The sequence below is a fragment of the Microchirus variegatus genome (assembly GCF_963457635.1).
Source record: "Microchirus variegatus genome assembly, chromosome: 14".
Lineage (NCBI taxonomy): Eukaryota > Metazoa > Chordata > Actinopteri > Pleuronectiformes > Soleidae > Microchirus > Microchirus variegatus.
This window is the reverse complement of record NC_139815.1, coordinates 10,393,531-10,413,926: the sequence shown is the minus strand read 5'-3', so window position 1 is coordinate 10,413,926 and position 20,396 is coordinate 10,393,531. Positions and strand designations below refer to the sequence as shown.

Here is a 20,396-nt window from a genome sequence, read left to right as displayed (position 1 = left end):
CAGCCACTTTCTGCGATTCTCTGTGTTGTCGCCTGTGCCTGCCTTTCTCATCACAGTTGCCACGGAAACTCAGATGATTGTTGTGTCTCACGGACCCACGAAGCACGACACACTCTCCAGTATCTGGTTCCGGTTATCCAAGCGAGTTATTCCAGCAGTTACAAGATCACTTGACTTCCCTTGGGCTGACTATCAATATAATATCATAGCATGCAATCATCAAATGCACTAATCCTTTAAGGATAAACTCAATGGTCATCACAGGTCCAAGATACCAAGATTTTTATCATTTTTTCCTAGAATGAATAATAATTACAGTGGAATAATTCATACTCTTGCCTTTGCAGCAAGAAAGCCCAGGTTGGAACAAGTGCCTTTCTGCATGGAGTTTGCATGTTCTCCCAGTGTGTGCATGGGTTTTCCTCAGTGTTCAAAAAAACATGCAGCTTTGGGGATTAGGCAAATTGGACAATCTACATTGAACATAGGTGTGAGTGTGAATTGTTGTTGATCTCTACAGTATGTGGAACTGTGATGGACTGGTCCAGGGTGTACCCTGTCTTTCACCATGTCAGCTGAGATTGGCACCAGGACCCCCCCCCCCCCCGTGTGGATAAAGCAGTAGAAGATGAATGAATGAACTCAATTTTGCCAAAGGATCGTGCAACTACTTTTTAATTTTTTAAACACATAAAGATCAAAATTTGTGTGCAAACCTTAGACCATACAAAATACCAAAAATAATACATTGCAAACTAAATTTATACAAAAACAGCAAATAAAATATTATATAAAATATAATTTATTTGTGGTCTATTTATATTTGAGTTAATCAAAACTGAAATAAGTCTGTAATGCACTGTTTTGTGGTGAAGTTGTCAGAGCTGGACTCCTCTCTGTCTGAACAGCTCCTCCAGCTTCTCCTCCAAAACCAAGTTGGTTCCTTTGAGGCCTTTCACCACCTCTGAAGCCCACACAAAGTACTCCTGGACCCGTTGAGCTGTCCAGCCTCACACACACACAAACACACAGTGGATAGTAAGTACACAGAGTAATACTGGTATGTGCATTTTCATTACGAGTGAACGTACAGACGGTCGTTTACTTTATTTCCTTTCCGTCGTAATCATGTCGCAATGCATACTGAACTCATAACTTTGACATACTTGTTTTTACAACTGTAAAATAATCTGCTTTCAATGTTTCAAACACAATTAAATACAAAACATAACTTAAATTATTAGATAAAATCTGTCCTAAACTCTCATTGAAAATAAGCTGTTTTCAATGTGACTAAGATTTGGAATGAGAGAAGATTTGAGGGAAGTTTTGTTTAAAAAGAAATATCAATGTATATATTGTCAAAAAATAGTTGCAATTGTAAAATATACATAAACAAAACATTAAAGATGAATGCAATTGCTATAAATGCCTGAGGTTAGACAGAGACATAGGTGCTGACCAACAGGAGTGCAGCGGTTCAGGTCCCTCAGGTTGTACAGCTTGTCAGCCAGTTTGACCAGTTTGGCCTGGTGGCTGCAGTGCGGTGCGTGTTCCACCTGCTGGCGCTTCCTCTCCTGTTTGGGCAGACTTTTGTCATCGGTCACCTCCGCAACAATTCTAGCTACAGTTGGACCAAACGTGTCTTCAAGCTCTGCCGGAGTGGTGTCCGTGTCCTCCACTGTGTCGTGAAGCACAGCAGCCTGCAGAGACAGTACACACACACACACACACACACACACACACACACACACACACACACACACACACACACACACACACACACACACACACACACACACACACACACACACACACACACACACACACACACACACACACACACACACACACACACACACATCGACCACAGAAAGTTATTCATTGGAACTTGACATTGTAAGTAATACTGATATCCACGCACTTGTAAAACTTCAATGTCTGTGACCCCTCCTTCATGGCTTAGGATCCGTGCAACACCTTAAATGTAAACACACACATAAAGAGAAGCAAGTATCTGCAGCATGACAGTAATCACTGTGTTAGACTGCTTCCAGGCAAGATACAGAGACGTGTACATATACCTGAAATTAGACTTAAACACAAACAGTAAATGGAATGTGTTTGTGTGTTAAATTAAACACCTAACAAAACAAAAAAAACAGTTGTTTCCGTCAGATTTACGGAGCATATGAAGGCACCACAGAGTGAAAACGTACGAACCGATAGGGTGATTAATATACGGTGTTTTGTCCGCATCTTTGCGTCGCTGGTTGCGATGTTTCTCAGCGGCAAAATTAACTGTCTCCAACAACAAATGTGCGTCCGAGCTCATTATGGAACACTACTTGGAGAGAAAACAAACAAACGCGTCGGTAAAGTTTGACAGTCCGTTTTCTTTAGTTTCCGGGTGGAAACCAATGACTGTGGATTCACTTCCGTTTCTTTAGCTATGGAAGCAAGTGTCTGTTAATATGATCCGGGTGCCTTATTTTATGTATTTAGCAGGTTAACGAATGTTCGCTGCTAAGCTTCCGTCATTCGTTGACATTTTTGGAAGATTCTTTCCAAATCAGCGTCTTCACTTTGACGCCAATCGTTGAGAATCCGTGTGATGTGAAGGTGTGTTTTTAGCATACTAGCTAACTGTGCTATTCAGTCAGCCACAGCACATTATGTGTAAATAGTAACCTTACGTGAGTATTGTGTTTGATTATTTTGTGTAGAGTGTCCGTCGTCCTGTCCCATCATGGCTCACAGTGCCAGGAGAGACTCTCCTAAGCTCCCTGACTTTTCTCTGCTGAAGCGGTTGGCCAAAGATCAGCTCGTCTACCTGCTGGAGCAGGTGAGATCAAGTCAATTACTTGATGACTTACTTCATTACCCTTTACATTTTATTTGTTGAAAAACTTTGAATGGAATAGTGCTGATGTTATATGGTCTTGGCCTTCAACTAACTGGTTTTCATGATCAATACATCTACACATTATTTTGTCCAGTAATCCATTTGTTGCCCTGTCAAATAAAGTGTGAGAGTCTGATCTATTTTATCTCTCCTCAACAAATTTATTCCTGTTTTAACGGTAGACAGACATTATTGATCTCAATTTTTTGTGTGTGTTTAAGCAACATGGTAAAATAGAGGAAATAGAATGAATACAAAAACTACATGTCAACTGAGGAATATGTAAAATATTAAATACAAAGAAGGAACAAAATCTCACAATAAAGTGTTAAAATGTAAGGATACACACAGCAGCTATACCAGGGGTCTCAAACTGGTGTCCTGGGGGCCACATGCGGCCCCCCAATCGATTACATGCGATTAAATATCATGTTATTATGAAAACATGGACCACGACCTCACCGTCTATTAAACGCAGTGTGTAACTGAGGCACAGCTGCCAGCGGGGTGATAGAATATAATGCTTTTTTATTATTATTTTAACAGAAATAATAAGAAATTTGGTCATAATTATCCCATTATTAAATGTATCATATACAACATTGAATTACATATACAGTATAAATACGCTTGTTAGGGCCCGAGCCACGAATGGCAGTCTGGTACGAATTTTAATTACAGTTGTCCACACTATTATTTATGTAATTTTAAAATCAATGTCTGTTTTTGATATTAATACATTAGTTTTGCATCATAAATAGTATTATTAAGTATGCGTGTGATCACATGATGCAATATTGTGAACAGTTGTTTTTTTTTCTCCCCCACTTTTTGTTCTCAATGCCGGCCCCCTCTTGACCACAAAAGATGCGCATTGGCCCCCAGGTCATTTGAGTTTGAGACCCCTGAGTTATTGAGGATAAGGAATAGTAACTTTAACAATGAATATATATAGTGCAACTGTGCAGTTTATGCGAAATATAAAGGTGCAGAGGGGGATTTGTATATTAAGTTATGTTATGTTAACTCCAGATTGCTCTCTGTCAGAGTAGATGTTTCATACAGAGTTAAGGTAACTTTATTCATCTACATGGAGAAAATCCAATCCTCTACTCGGAACTCCTCAAACTAGGAACAGTGGACAGCCACTGAGCAGCACCCAGGATGGATGGAGAGAACTTGCAAACTCGAGACAAAAATACACTGCTAATAGTGCTGATCTGTGTTCCTCAATGCACTCCACGGTTTTATTGCAGTAAACACAAAATATTTTCTGTACTGGGTCTTGTGACATAGAAGCTGTAAGAGGCCGTTTGAGAAGGTGCTTCACTGTCTGTTGGGTGGTAAAGACGATGCTCTAGGTTGTTTGATTGTCCTTTCAGTCACAGCTTCAAATGTCTCCTGTTTGCATCCAGTCAAATGTTCTTATCAGGTTGTTCAGTCTGTTAGTGTAGCTGACTCTGATGCTGCCCCCACTGCTTTTGGATATATTATTCTACTTTACTCAAATATCTCGTCCTCTGTGACACACAGCTGCCAGGAAAGAAGGATCTCTTCATTGAGGCAGACTTGATGAGCCCGCTGGATCGTATCGCTAACGTGTCAACATTAAAGGTGAGTTCCTCATTAGGTAATGCTGACTGCTTTCATTTTGGACATTGTTTTTTTTTTTCAAACATTTTGTTCTTTTTTGTTTCAGCAACATGAAGTCGACAAACTTTATAAAGTGGAATACAAACCTATTGTCAGCACCTCAGATCAGCTCTGTTTTCTGATCCGGCCAAGAATAAAAACTGTGAAATGGATATGTGGTAAGTAGAGTTTTTTTTTCTCTATGATGTCATAATACTTAATAATTATTTAATAGACCTGAAAATAAAAATGGAAACAAGGTGAATGTGACTGTATGTGCCAGTGTCATCATCAGCTGTTCTATGATCATAGCCTTTTGCCCTTTCTGCCTAACATTTATATTATTATTAAAATTACTAAAGTTAACTCACAGAAAAGTACTGACTTCATTATAGAAAGTGAATACCTGAAAAACTCAAAATGTCAGTAATAGTAACAGCTCATCAGATCCTCAGTAATCATTTCTGGTATCAGTGTTGAGTGTTGTAAATGTATTGAAACTGATTCTAGATTATAATCTTATTCATTTATTCTGTGACAATGCTGGGTCTCAATTTGGCAGATTCAGGTATAAAACATGTTGTTTGATAGCACAATAATTGACCGTTTTAAAAAGTCAAGTCATCCCATTTCACACACAGTTTTTTGTGACAATAAAATATTTGTATTGTTTTTGTTTCCAAACTTGTCTGGAGAATAACCACTTCTATCATTCCAGATGTCTGATGTTATGTAAAATAGTAGTAGTTTTTAATAAGGATTATAATATACTTACTAAATCATTCTACATCACCTCCTCCCTACTGGTTGTATGTACATTTGGCAACGTGTTAGTGACATTGGTGCTAACTTACATTTTGTGTGGTATTTGAAAGGCTTCAAGAAGTCTAAGATTAGGTGAATCTTGCAATGTCAAGTGTATTTCATGCTGTTGTCCTTCTTGTTCCAGATGTGGCCAACGCTGACAAAGCAGCAGGAAGATTTAGAAGATACAAGATAATCTTCACCCCTCAAAAGGTATTTCTGCTTCCACTATTTTGCTCACACTGGTGATTTGAGGTGCTCGAAATAAAGGGTTTTTAACACATTCTGTGTTGTCCAGTTCTATGCCTGCGAGTCGGTGCTGGAGGAGCAGGGTTTATTCGGAGGTGAGTGTCCTCGTCTGTTCACGTCTCATTTTTGTAGCAATGATTATTGATAATGAATGAGCGCATTAAACTTATTGTTGCCCTTCCACAGATGTGACCACAGATGAATGGGCTTTCTACCTCCTTCCACTTGATGATGATATCATCAGCATGGAGCTGCCAGAATTCTTTCAAGACAACTTCCTGGTAAGGTCTGGGTCTGAGGAAGAACTGAAACGATTAGTTTATTGGTTATTTTTTAGAAAAAAATGTTCCTTGTTGATATAAACAGCTGTAGCTAAAGGCATTCTATTTTTAGGGAATTTCGACATATTTGGTGCAAAGGTTCTCTTTGATTGAGCTAATGAGATTAGGGAGGTCAAAGGTCAAGATCAATATGAGTTCACAAATACATTGTTGGCATCTTGCACATGTCAAGATTGCTTAGAGGTTATGAGAAGGTGTGAGAAAACAAAAAAGTCTTCCAGATAAAGTAAATTGCAACTGTTCACCATCTGTTAGAGATTAGTGGAAGTGATTCTCTTGCACAGTGTCAGCTGGGATTGGTTTCTAGCTCCTAGTTATTGATCAATAATCCAGTCTTTTTTTAACACTAGCGACAATTTGAACCACTGTACATGTAGCACCCACTTTCTTACTTTACCAAAACTACTGTTTCTGATCGTTATTTCTTGATTTGTAGCTCAAAAAAGAAAAAAAAATCCAACTGTGTACATGAACCCTTTTTCCTCAGGCAGGGGACCAGCGCTGGGTGAGAACAGCCGGCAGCACTCTGCACCTTCTTCACTCTATTTATGGCCCGTTTTCAAAGATCTATGGGATTGGAAGATGTTCCAAGGTGCGGTACAATAAGACACCAAATACTATCAACAAAGCATCGAAAAGATAATGTTTCTCCAGCTCTTAACTGTTGTTCATTCTGTCTCTGCCTGGTACCAGATGGTATATGAGTCGTGGAGGGAGCAGGTGGAAGAGGGAGAAACAAAAGGTCGTCAGGCTGAAATAGGAAATGTTTTTCTTATCGATAGAGGTAAGCATGTGTCATTTACACATTTCGCATATTGATTTGTCTTCTTCTCTTTTTTAAATCCTAACGTCATTTTTTGTGTTTCACAGATGTGGACTTTGTCACTCCTCTGTGCTCACAAGTCGTCTATGAAGGACTCGTGGACGATATATTTAGAATCAAGTGTGGTGGGTATTAATGTTAACAAACATTTTCTACTAGTCCTGACCACATTGATGTTCCATAGCATAAAGGAGTTAGGGTCAAATGAATTGAGTGCACATGTCCTGGTTTTGGAGAATTGCAAATTAATTAGGTGAAAGCTGGTTTCTAAATATTCTCTCTTCATAGAAGAATGAGTGGCGAAGATGCTCAGAAATACTAGTTACACGTGTGTCGATGTGTGATCACATATCCTCATTTGCTCTGCAGGATGTGTGGGGTTTGGAGGTGATGTCGCTGCAGACAAAAATGTGAAAGTCATGTTGAACTCCCAGGATAAGGTAAAGCTGATAGTGTCACAAGTGTTATTATTATTATTATTATTATTATTATTATTAGTGCTGTGCAAAAGGCTAACGCATGCCACGTTTCCATGACGACTGACTGGAAAAAGACGCGAATGACGCCATGTTTACATGCCGCGACACCAGAGTCCAGGCACTGTTTACCAGTTAGCTCCGTTGGCTGCATTAGCTCCTTCTGGCACCGGCTAGCGAGCCTACAGTCAAACTGGAGCGGTCTGTTTATTAGAAGAAAAGAGCAGTGCTACAAATAACCAGCGTACCTGTGTACTGCGTACGTGTGCCTCTGTTTTTAAAGTTTACCGTTACTTTAGGGACTCATTTTCGAGCAGAAGCACCTTCAGCAACAGACTCATTCTCCCCCGGTGTAACACAGAACGCCAGAGGAAGTCTTTTCTTCCTGTGGCCATCAGGCTGTTTAATTTTGCTACTTCTGGCCGCATTAGGAACAGTGGAGACACTGTGTCCTGATCCAATGTCACTTTACCTATATCACTTCATCACTTTACTTTGTGTGCACTATGCAGATATTATTAGTCACCTTATCACTGTTTATCACTTTCAACATTTGCTCACCATATTTAGTTAATAATACTTATTTTATTTTCGTGCGTACTGCTGTATATTATATATACCTACGTTGACTGTGATTCTTTTTTGATTCTTCTTTTTTGTGGCATTGTTGCATTTAAGTTACTGTTGTAAGTTACTGTTGTATGTCTTTTTCCTTCTGTTTGGCACTTTGTTGCATTTGTCTTATTTGTTTATTTTACTTTTATTTTTATATATTTTTTTTTTTTATTATTTTATTTTATTTTATTTTATTTTATGTATCTTTTAACTCTTGTACATCTACACTTTTACCTCCCAATTGTTGCACAAAAATTATCCCCGGGATAAATAAAGCATCTTGAATCTTGAATCTTGAATTAACAATCGGAAGTCACGTAAACATGATGCGCATCTTTTTCCCGTCAGTCGTCATGGAAACGTGTCATGCATTAACACGCGTTAACGTTGACGCCGTTTAACGCTGTTGACGTTTGACAGCACTAATTATTATTTTGTTGTTATTAAATGTCCCTGTGATCTCATTTATAGGTTTTCAACGAAATCCGAAATGAGCATTTCTCTAATGTCTTTGGCTTTCTCAGCCAGAAAGCCAGGAATCTGCAAACTGCATACGATGTGAGTAAATATTCATTACCCTTCACCAGCTTGTGGGACTGAAGTAACTGACTTGTGTTTTGATCACTACAGAAGCGTCGGGGGATGGACATAAAGCAGATGAAGACGTTTGTCTCGGAGGAACTGAAGGGGTTAAAACAGGAGCACCGGCTGCTCAGTCTACGTGAGTGTTATGGCACTTCACCGTGTGTCAGAGTGAGTGTGACACTCTTCAAATAATATCTGCGTCACTGAAGAACACATTTTCTCTCTCTCAGACATCAGCGCTAGCGAAACAATCATGAAGAAGAAAACAAAGCAGGATTTCCAGGAAATGTTGAAGACGGAACACTGTAAGATCACATTCAGATCTCGTAACACATGATGTGTTTAGTCAATGAAACTTGACTCCTTGTTTTCTTTTCTAGCTTTACTTGAGGGATTTGAACTCCGTGAATGTATTACTTTTATAGAGGAGCACATCATCAGACAGGTACAAGTAGTAAAAAAATAAAGTAGTATAATATATAGTTGTAATGAAGCTCTGGAAACTGAATTATTCCTTTTTGAAAGGTCTCCATGATCGAAAGTCTAAGGCTCCTTTGTCTTCTCTCCATCACAGAAAATGGTGAGTTGTCTTTTTACGTACGGTATGATCCCAGATATGGAATGAAATGATCCTTTATAACTGCGTGATGGCATGTTCTCACAGGACTCCTGCCAAAAGATTACCGGTCGTTAAAAGCACAGTTTCTACAGGTGAGGCCAGACTTTTTTGATAAATAACATGTAGCTGTTTCTGACCAATGGTTCCAAAACTTTAAAGCCATAAACAGTGGGTAATTGGACAGTCGAGCTCATAAAAAAATGTTTTATTTGTCACTGTAGAAATCTGACAATTATGACAAAACTGCAAAATGTCCTGCTGAAGTGTTTCTGAGCTTTTTTCATAGTTGGTATGGAGTATGCTGTTCTGTGTTGTTTTTAGTGGCTCTGTCTGTTTGTGCTTCCACACTTGCACTTGCCAATATGACCAGCAGAGGCCACCAGAGGCTTGAATGGGGTGAAGTCTGCCATCTCTGATTGCCTTGTTATCTAAGAATTCAAATCACAAGTGTGATGCTGGGATCATTTCATGATATAGCCAAAGAAAAACACTTTTTTTTAGCACATAAGCAAATAAGGAACTGTACATTTTGGGTGTGTGTTTACTTGCTTACTGAATTAGTAAGATCTAGCTAGACTGACTGGTAAAGCAAGTCTCAGAATCCAATATCTGTTTGAATGTGAGGACAACACAACTGATGCTGATTTTCAGTCTTCTTGTTGACCTCCTCTTGAGACTGTAAGGTAATAAGGAAGTAACCCAAGAACTCATGAAGTGACTCAACCTACAGTTAAAGTCCTCATAATGCAATACAATAAATGACAACAATTTCCACCAATGTGGAAAAAAATAGAATATGACTGTGTATTTCAAAATTAAATGAACCGTTTAAAGTGTTAAATAGACATGCCCCTGTGTTTTATTGGACTACAGTTAAGGAGCCACTGACCCCATGTATAACTTTTTGTTTCTGCTCGACATCATCAGAGCTATGGAGTGGACCACCTGCTCACATTCGCCAACCTAAAGCAGCTGGGGCTCCTGGTGGAGCAGCAGCCAGGGGAGACACTGACTGCCATGGAGAGCAAAGTGGGCAAACTGGTAAACGACAAAACTGCAGGTGAAACTCACAGTCTCTGTAAATCTTGCTCTATAGCATTATTATTTTTTTTTTTCTTCATATTATTTTGTCCTTTTCTCTTCCAGGAAAGCTGACTGATGCCTTTTCCTCTCTGGCAAAGAAGAGCAATTTTAGAGCCCTTAGTCGGAAGCTAAATCTGGTAAGCATTAACTTTACTAGTTTTGCTCTTAAAGACTATTTAATCACACATCAAGGTTGTTTGCCTTTAACACCTTGGAAATGTAAAAGAAGAGCAACTGGATGATCATGTGTTTGGTAAAGGTGCCCAAATCGGATGAAGAATATAACCTGCGTGTCCCTCGAGATATGGCTTACATCTTCAGTGGTGCTTATATCCCTTTGAGTTGCAAACTGATTGAGCAGGTGAGTAAATCAGCAGGTTTGTTTTGTTTGTTTTGTTTGTTTTTTCTCCAATGAGAAACAGCAATTCAACTTATTCCTTAATGGGCTGCTGTGTAGGTGCTGGAGAGAGATGGATGGACGGGGCTTGAAGAGGCCACAAGGCTGCTGAATGGACATGAATTTTCTGTCACAGGTTAGTTCATTAGGGGATATGTATGAAATGGAAATTCAATAAATGATATGAAGATAGATGTTTCAGTCGCAGTTCTAATAAAAGTATTAGAGGAACCTGATTTCTTCAGCTGGATTTCCATTTTAAGGACTGTTTCTTTTTCAGTTACTGCAGAAACAGGTTCCTAACTTTTCTTGACATGAATAATGAAATAAAGGGCGCAATGTTGTTGTTTTTTTCTCTATCATCAGGCAGCAATGGAGCTGATTTAAAAGCAGATAATGATGCTCCTCGCATCGTCCTGGTCATGTTCCTCGGTGGCTGTACCTTCTCTGAGATCTCAGCCCTGCGTTTCCTTGGCAAAGAGAAAGGTAAGCATGATCGATGTCACAGAGGAACATCTTTTCCCTTCCTTTCTTCAAGCATGTACCAGGCATTCCAGTAAATAATATGACCTGTTATATTCATATGTGTTTTTTCTCCCTATGTATGAAAGATGAGAAAGAAAACAGGACATTAATTGTTTTAATTAACACAGTTTTCTTCTTTACTTTTAGGTTATAAATTCATTGTGGTAACAACTGCCATTACAAACAGTTCAAGGCTACTCGAAGCTTTGCTTGGCAACCACACATGAGACCTGTAAACGCTTGATGATGGACAGCAACCTGAAGCATTCCTGCAGACATACTGTCATGCATTCCAACCAGCCCTGGAATTACACATGTAAAATGTTCATTTCTGGATTGTTCTTGTCAAATGGACTGAAAATATGTGTAAGGGAAAAAATTATATGTTTTTAATACACTTTTCCTTCTAATGATGTCTCTATCGCAAAATATGAAGAATAATGATTATGAATATCAGAGAAAAGACAACACAAATCAATGATCAATTAGCACAACAGCAGGTTCCAATTCCTGCTGATGTCCAGCAACATTACAGGGCCATTCAGGGGGAGGAGACCAATATTCCACAGGCCACAAATCTCAACTATGAAGAAACCTTGTGAGGCCAGTGGTAGCCATACCAGTTACTGATACCCATTCTCTGACCCCCCACCCCCCCCAAAGAAGTCCGATGTGAAGCTTTAATTAAATGCCTAATAAAGGTGTTAAATATTAACTACACATTTAAGAGTGACCTTTTTCTGAACAGTCCAAAGCACACCTACCTGGGGCAATAATCATGCTCTTAAATCAGCATATTCACCTTCCAGGTGGATGGATGGATTATTGTAGTAAAGATGAAGAGCTCACTAATAGATACAATATTTTAACTAATTTGTCAACCAAATAAATACTTACATGTAAGAAATCTCACATTTTTTGAATTCATGGAAAATGGGTGCATAAAAAGAACTGTTTCGATTATTATTATTATTATTATTTTAAATCATTATTCAACCACGGTTACAACCAACGGCTCGCATAGTCTGTCGGTTGCGTCGTGAGGAGCGTCTGACGTCACACGGCGAATCAGCGAGCGTCTGCGGAAGCAGCCAATCAGAGAGCAGAGTGCGCGTGTTTTGAATTGCGAACAGACCGTGCTCTCTGTGAAGTGTGAAAGCAGCAGCAGGCGACGTCCCGCAGCTCGGCTCTCTGACAGGTTTCGGTGGTTTTTTTGACCCTAAGCTTTACACGAGGAACGCAACAGAATTGGAATTTAACGATGAGAAAGAGGTAAGAATAATGATACTAATAATTGTTTTTTCATTAGACTAATGTCAATATGAGAGTAGCTATTAGTTTAAGTTGTTCTTACGCGGATTTCAGTTAGCTCAGTCAGTCAGTGAGGAGTGCACTGTCTCTATTATGTTTAGCTTGAATGTTACATGCTAGCCAGTCAGCAATACAACTTATCGGTGAACGGACTGATCATGCTCATCCTTGCCCCTGTAGCGAGGTGCTCGCAGCGGAGTCTGTGTCGTGCCTGAATAAAGCGCTGTGCCATTTGAAGGACATTTGGGAGGAGATCGGTATCCCGGAGGAGCAGCGACTCCAGAGAACCAATGTCGTCAAAAACCACATCAAGGTGAGACACCACCTGTTGACGGCGAGAGGGCAAATCATGTAAAAGGCAGCTCAGTATTTGTGAAAATGGATTCCAAAAGAACAATTTCACTGTTCTTAGCCTGACTACCACTTGCTCAACATAGATGAATTAATTAGGACTGAAACGAGTTACCAACAGTGGGGTGTGGTGGAGGTTAAGGACACACCAGTTTCTATGTGTGTGAACATTGTTTTGTAATTTAATTAGTCTTAATGTTGTGCTGGACTTTGGTCAAAAAAAGTATAATTCATCATGAGATATAAACCACTGAGCAGTTTTTAAGTTAGCTTGACTAGTGACTGTTTCCACTCACAGTCAAAATACATGCAGATTTGAGTTTGGTTACAGCGAAGCAAGTATGCATTTGTGTTCTTTCTTTCATATGTCTGAGACAGCATTTACCATTTAAGACGATTAAACTGTAAATAACACAGTTGTACTGATGCTTTTACTACCTAGTGAAAACCATTAAAACACAATACTCTTCTCTCATAACCATCGCTCGCATCTTGGTTCATCTTGGCATCATCACTACGATGGTGCACGTCTCCCATCTTCGTACTTTTACCCCATACACAAACCGTATCCGGACGATTCCACTACATTCCAGTATCGGATTGGCTTATTCGTAAAATACTTTGTGCTCATTTCCTTTAAATAGTTTTTACTGAAAAGGGCCATTGTCAATTAAACGTTTTCAATATCTATTTTAAGGGCGACTAATGTCCAAGTCTATGAAATTAGATGCTTCATATAATGCGATTGCAATCATCTATACTCCCCCCCCCCCCCCCCCCCCCAAATCATCATTTACTGGATACTGAAACAAATGTTGATGCAGCGACATGATTTATTTATCCACCAGAACTTACTTGAAATGATGGTCAAGGAGGAGGAGTCTCTGAGGAAGAGGATTGTAAGCAGCATTCAGTTGTGTAGGACAGAAATGGAAAAACTCTGCCTGGAACTTCAACTTCCTATGTTTGGGGTGAGTAGCTGTGTTTTTTGTTTTGTTTTCTACCTTTTAAGATGGGGACACACAACAACATTGTTTTGCCTGGTTTTGCCCACGATTCACAGTTGGGCAGTGTCTGCACCACGCGTCCACTAATTGTGGACAGTCGGCATGGCTAATTGGCACAGAAATCTGTTGGTGTGTTGGGGGTAAAGACTCGAATTGGCAAGTGTGTGAGGGTCAGACACAACCTGACCTCAGTCCTTGTCAATCGTACATTTTTTTTGTGCCGACTCTGGACACAATCGGGTAGTGAGTGTTGATTATCGGCCCAACTGCAAACACATGTTGCCAATGAAAAGTAGGAGGGACATAGGAAAGTGTCGGAAGACAAAGATGACAGGAAGTAGTGGCAATATCAAAACAACAATGGCAATGTTTGTTCACCCTTTAAACTGTCGCTCTTGTAGACATGTTCACTCTCGTGTGTTCAGTTGCCTTGAGTTGGTTTAACAAATCATTTCGTTTTCTGTGATCCCTCATCAGCCGCTACCTAGTCAGTTATACCCAGTCTTTCAGTCATCATAACACAATCTGTTGAAACCAGTGTGTCCTCCAAGTCTTTTCAAAATCGGTAACCACTCATGTAGTGTGTCCCAGCTTTACATACTGTTACTAACCTTCTACTTCTATCTATATTAAGGAAGAGGAAGGTATCAGCATGCTCCAGCAAGAGAAGAACATCCGCACTCAGGTTGAGGCCCTGGCGAAGGAGAGGGCTCGTAGGATGCAGCAGCTGAAGCATCTGCTGGAGCAGGACCAGGACCTGTGCGACATCCTGTGCTCTATGCCGTATGGCATTGCTCCAGACTCTGTGCCCTCTACGGAACAACTGGAGAACTTCCACGAGCACATAAGCAACCAGAACACCGAGAAGGTGGGAGATTGTTGTGAACACATGAACATGAACAAGTCAATTTGAGTGAAGCTTCATATCTCTGATCTTCATGTTTTGTCTGAGAGAGGTATTATATGCCTCTCTGAACCAAGCAAATGTGAAATCCTTACTTTGTATTAACAAAAGTAGTTTGATGAAATACAAATGAAGAATGTAAAAGTTTGGTTCTCTCAGTTTCTATAAAGTTTAAGATGCTGACAATGTTTTTCCTTGTTGAGTGTTTACATCTCATTCAAAAGACTTGATGTTTGTAATTCCACCTTGAACCTTAGAAATGATTTTTTTTAGCATCAACATCTAATAAAAATATCCAGCCAGTTTGGCAATAAATAACATCAAATAATTGTTTTCCATAGTAATTCAGCGCAACTTTCCTGTTTTTAGGCAAAGCGGTATGGTGAGTTCATGGACCTCAAAAAGCAGATCACCTTGCACATGGAAGAGCTGGACCACCTTCCTGAGACCAGTTTTGAGAAAGATGTGGTCTGTGAAGATGAAGACTCTTTCTGTCTTTCCAGGGACAATATAACGGCACTGAAATTGCTCCTTTGTCAGGTAAGATTATTATATAACACAGTATCTTACTGATATAAACAGTTTAGTTTGACATGGGTGGTCATTTTTATTTATGAATATATTTTGTTTTTTAAATATTGTAGTCCCAGCCCCTTTCCCCCCCAACTATGTATCCATGTATTACTTACTAAGCATTGTTTTTAGTGGCTCTGTGTGTCTGTCTGTTTGTGTTTTCTTGGCAATATGACCAACACAGGCTGACAGGGGTGAAGTCTGCCATCTCTGATTGCCTAGTTTACTGCTGTTTATCCTGGTCATGATTAAATATGTTACGATGAATAATATAATAAATAAAATGTTAGATTTAATTTACTGAATCCCACAGTAGCCCTCATTACCTTTTTTTGTAACCTGAAGACCTTTTAAGGATATCAAGATAAATGTGTATTATCAATTAACAGGGTCTGTTACCACTTTGGTTGAAGAAGGTATGATTTAAAACCAGTGGACCCTGTCATTGTTTGATGGCGAGTAGCTGATTGATACCACATTTATGCCTTACTGATCTTGCAGCTGGAGGAACGCAAGGTAGAGAATCAGGCAAAGTGTGAGACTCACCGAGAGAAGATCCAGCAGCTGTGGGACCGTCTGCAGGTTCCTGAGGAGGAGAGGAGTGCCTTCAATGAACACATGGTCATGTCCAGGAGGAGGAACCTGGAGGCAGTGAGAATATTTCCTTATAATTACCCTTTCTTCCATCAGTGAAGTTATATCTTTGGTGCAGTCAGGATTACTCAAAAACAATAAAACTGAATTCAGTCCACGATAGAATTGGTTAAGAGGGGCAGAATGCTTTTCCACTTCCCTAAACATTATGAGTTGAGGTGTGTTGGTGCAGATCCAAACACTTATTTAAACACTATTTAAATCAAAATAAGTATTTTAGGTTGGTGATCTGTATTCAGTTTCAGTGCATTTGTAGAGTTCATCAGAAATATTGTGTCTGTTCTCTGGTGAGAATATGTGAAGAAAGAAGAGCCCTGATCGAAAATTGATGGTTGGCTCAAGAACATTAGCAAAGGAGCTATCAGAGCAGTTTGTAATTTATTTTGTGGTTGCTATATTGCTTTTTTCTTCTTCTTTAGTTACAAGCAGAGGTTCAGCGTCTTGAAGAGCTCAAACTGCTAAACATCTGCAATGTCACAGACGCCATCCGCTCCGAGATTGCGGTGTTTTGGGAGAAGTGCTTCTTCAGTGTTGACCAGCGACAGGCATTTTCACCATACTTCAGTGGTAGGTTTACTTGTTGTTGTAGTTACCCTTAAGTAAAATGATCACGTAGTATGTAAAATGATGACACTTGTGCTGTATCTGACTGTTTTTAGAGGATTTTACCGAAGAGCTGTTGGGTCAGCATGATGCAGAGATCCAGCGCTTGAAGCAGCATTATGACGATCACAAAGAGCTTTTTGATGGGGTTCATCAATGGGAAGAAAACTGGAGACTCTTCTTAGAGCTAGAGGTGATTACACCAGAACAGTTTCACTAACATGCACACCTGTGGAAAAACCTTTCTTTTGCATTGCCTACGTGAATATATTTATAATGTTACATGGGTACATTGAAGAAATAATTTTGTTATCTGTACCTTCTTTTCTCATTCTAAGAAAAAAGCCACTGATCCAACCAGATTCACAAACAGGGGAGGGAATCTTCTGAAAGAGGAGAAACAGAGGTCTGATTTGCATAAAAACCTGCCCAAGGTATGACAAAAGGCCACTGATTGTTTTCTAACAGGTCTTAAGCAAATTTTGACTGTCACATGTATCATCTGTGTTGTTGTTGTTTTTGCAATTTAGCTTGAAAAGAAATTAAAGGCTCAGATTGATGCGTGGGAAAGTGAACAGAGTCGGGAGTTTCTAGTAAATGGCCAGAAGTTTCTGCAGTATGTAGCGGAACAGTGGGAGCTGCACTGGATAGAGAAAGAAAAGGAGAAGCAAGAAAGGGTAAAGAAATTGATTTCTCGCATTTCATTTACAACATTCCAAACATTTACTGAGAGAAATATCTTCTCTTCCCATGCTCTGAGCAGCATCTCAAGAAGAGCAAACAGACTGAGGAGGATATGCTGTACGGAACAGCAGTACGGACCCCAACAAAGCGCAGACTCCTGGGCACAACACCAAATAAATCAAAAAAGGTACATTTGATACCTTACTTTTCCTCAATTCTGTGATCTGTGTAGGTCTGCACTAAACCTCTCCCTCTGTCTTCCGTCTCATCAGTTTAATTCGACTTCTAGCATGTCTAGTGCCACCTCTAACAGCACCATGCGCTCTGTCTATGGCGGGACTCTCTGTCGTTCGCCTGTGCCCCGCCCACCTCTCTCTGCAAACAAGGTTGGTTTCGCTCAACAGTCGTTGACACATCAAAGCTAAAGAAAAGGTAGTGGGTGGTGCATCAAATGGGTTAGATGGACACAAACTCACTTTTTTCTAAACCTAAATGCATATATAACCTCAGTGTGTTTTTCCTGTGTTATTTGTTGTGCTACACTTACTCTAATTCATCAGCTTATTCTAACGATTTGGACACGCTGAGGGTATTATGGGTCGTTCCTTCCTCCATTCACCTCTGAATTGAGATTGTTGGATTGAGTCGCTAAAAGGAATCAGTCTATTTTTTTCTCCCCTGATTTATTTGTCCCACTGTCCATCCATCCCTTAGTGTCCAGCACCACGGACACCAGGATCTGGTAAACCACCCCACCCACGACTACAGGGCTGTAACAAGGAGAATGAGGCCCAGTTGAAGGGAACACCAGTGAGTGGTACATTGCTGACTCCCGCTAGTCCACAGCGTAACTTCAGCATGGCCTCTGTTGCTAGCACATATTCAGAATTTGTGGTAATTACACTTTTTTTTTCCCTCACATCATTTTTTCCCTCATTGCTGTTAAATAGCAAACGTTTGGCAGATATTTCTAATGACATACAAATGCTAATGATGTACGTTTATGTTTTAGAGGGACTTGGTCAACACTGAGACTGTTCAGTCAAGGTGTGTTTTGAGTTCTAAAACCCCGAAGTGTTGCTTATTAATCTCTTCTCATAACTGCATGCTTTCCCTTAATGAGCGACTTAAAGTTATGTTTAGCCTTGGGTAGACAAGGTTACCCAGCTTTTACCCAGCCACTGTTGGAGCCTGTACGCCTCAGATAAATCAAGGGTTGAGAGCATTGCACACCAGCTATGTCCAAATACATCCTGTCAAACATTGTACAAATGCAGTTGTTTCTTAGAAATTGACATAAGTTCACAAGAATGTGACTACATTGATAGCAGGATGCTAATAATCTGATTATAGTCACCTTAGTATCAGTCACCTGACTGGTCAGAGTTAAAAATCTTATCAGTCCGTCAGTTTGTGTGAGTGTCTTCTCACTAATTCATACTAACTTGTCACCACAGTGCGCCAGTTAATCATGATTAGACATTACAGATACAAGATACACGCTTGTTTGTTGATGGTCCATTTCCTTCTCCGTGTTGTCTCTTCCACGTGTGTTTCATGTATGGAGTTTTTAAATGTTCTCTTCTGCTTCCACAGCGAGACCTATCCAAGACCTCTAACGCCAAGATCCAGCACGGCATCATGAATTCTACGACCACCAACCATTGACCTTTGAAGGAAACTGACTGCAACAGCGAAAGTTATCATAGTTCTTCCAATGAAGTTGTGATCTGTTAAGATGGCTCACTACCGTACACTGCTATTGACTTTAATCTGTAAATGAAGGTAATAATAATAATAATAACAAGTATTAAGTCATTGATGGGACAAGGAATTCGTTGTCTACCACTGAATCTTTGCCAGGTGTTTCACTGTCTCCAAGAGGAAGAATCTGTGTGAATCACTATCTTGGCTCTGATTTTTCTTTCCATGTAAGTCACTCTTTGTATCTTGTACTGCACATTTTTAAAATGTAAAAGAAACATGAGTGTTTAGCTTTGAAAAGTTATGCAATATGGGGTTACAGGCTTAATGTATTACGAGTACCTTTGCACTTTTTTCAAAAAATCATAGAAAATATTTTGCAGCTTATCTTGTAATTTTACACTAACTCACATTGTTCCTTCCAAACTTGTTTTATATATATATATGTGTTTGTACATATTTCAGTATGTGTTGGTGTGCCTCTTTATGTAAACTCAACTGACAAGGAAATATATAAAGATGTGTGTTACTCCTTCACTTCCTCCCTTTGTAAAGTAAAAAGAAAAAAAACTAAGATATCTCTAATTGTTATTTTGTATTTTCACACTATTATGTTTTCATTTTCAAACAGAAATGTTCTGCATCCAGACAAGTGCTCTATACAATATCACAAGGCTTTTCAGGTCCACTAGTGTGGTTTTAAAAAAAATAACAGAAACAACCCAGCAAAATGTACATATTTGTGACTTTTCAGTTGGACTTGTGTAGCATTCTGGGACACGATGGGCCAGTACTGCAGCCTGCCACCAGGGGATGATCACTGCATTGTTATGTTGTCAGTGGTTTCAACAGGCTGTTACAGCATTTTATATATTGGTGCGGTGTAGCAGCTTAAATATGGTTTTAGTAAACTACCATGGCTGATTGGGGAGAAGCTTGTCAGCATATATAGTAATGTATTTTCTCTTGAAAAAGGCAGTCTGGCACTGTATTTCCTGATATTTCAAATAGTCATTTACCCATTTTCAAAGTTCCAGTGTTGGCTGACAAACCTTTGTTTTTACACTGTGTAACAATAAGATGTAGTGCTCTCCAGCATGTCCTGAAGCATTTTAGACAGTTCAGCAAACATCAATAGTTTAAAGTCTGTCACATGTAAATTAATCTGGTTCAACAGGATTTACACTGTGGACTGATGGACTGGACTGTGACAAGTTAAAAGTTTAGAAGTTTACATCGAACTGTTTAGATTTGTAATCGCTGAAAGTCGGCTACCAAGTGACCAGAAAAGAATTAAACTGTTAACAATAACCAGGTTCTTTAATTATATTATACGATATAATCTAACGTTGTGATCTCCTCAGAGAGAAAGGCCAGCCTCTTAGCTTTCTTTCCACAAATAACATTTCAAACCATATTATTTTTCATAAAAAAATTACATTAAAAACAAGAGAACATGTATTCTTACAGTCATCAAGGTAAACATCCTTGTAGAAACCAGCAGGGTTTCTTCCTGTATGCACACCTAACATGTTATGTCATTGATGATCT

At 39.4% G+C, this 20,396-nt stretch overlaps 3 protein-coding genes across 3 annotated transcripts; 2 read left to right on the top strand and 1 right to left on the bottom strand.

Annotated features, from left to right (window-relative positions):
• Positions 1-659: 659 nt before the first annotated feature.
• hddc3 (HD domain containing 3) lies at positions 660-2,381 on the bottom strand. Its single transcript, XM_083901115.1, has 4 exons — positions 2,224-2,381; positions 1,925-1,980; positions 1,463-1,703; positions 660-1,009 (listed from the first exon to the last, which is right to left on the bottom strand). The coding sequence occupies exons 1-4, from the start codon at positions 2,333-2,335 to the stop codon at positions 879-881; spliced, it is 540 nt and encodes a 179-aa protein (XP_083757241.1). The 5' UTR covers positions 2,336-2,381; the 3' UTR covers positions 660-878.
• Positions 2,382-2,485: 104 nt separating this feature from the next.
• vps33b (VPS33B late endosome and lysosome associated) lies at positions 2,486-11,641 on the top strand. The gene is made up of 23 exons (XM_083900888.1): positions 2,486-2,622; positions 2,727-2,845; positions 4,439-4,519; positions 4,605-4,716; positions 5,487-5,554; positions 5,640-5,685; positions 5,777-5,871; positions 6,419-6,523; positions 6,625-6,715; positions 6,802-6,879; positions 7,124-7,194; positions 8,317-8,403; positions 8,476-8,566; positions 8,661-8,735; positions 8,811-8,875; positions 8,956-9,010; positions 9,095-9,141; positions 9,977-10,109; positions 10,196-10,269; positions 10,392-10,493; positions 10,590-10,665; positions 10,896-11,015; positions 11,202-11,641. Exons 2-23 carry the CDS (start codon positions 2,750-2,752, stop codon positions 11,279-11,281), a joined length of 1,848 nt encoding a protein of 615 aa, XP_083757014.1. The 5' UTR covers positions 2,486-2,622; positions 2,727-2,749; the 3' UTR covers positions 11,282-11,641.
• A 674-nt stretch (positions 11,642-12,315) lies between these two features.
• prc1b (protein regulator of cytokinesis 1b) lies at positions 12,316-18,786 on the top strand (the record flags this gene model as incomplete). The annotated part of the gene is made up of 15 exons (XM_083900532.1): positions 12,316-12,326; positions 12,546-12,678; positions 13,565-13,687; positions 14,358-14,591; positions 14,997-15,167; positions 15,702-15,851; positions 16,274-16,421; positions 16,514-16,650; positions 16,796-16,891; positions 16,988-17,134; positions 17,221-17,328; positions 17,414-17,527; positions 17,856-18,035; positions 18,154-18,188; positions 18,738-18,786. The coding sequence occupies 15 exons, from the start codon at positions 12,316-12,318 to the stop codon at positions 18,784-18,786; spliced, it is 1,836 nt and encodes a 611-aa protein (XP_083756658.1).
• Positions 18,787-20,396: the final 1,610 nt, after the last annotated feature.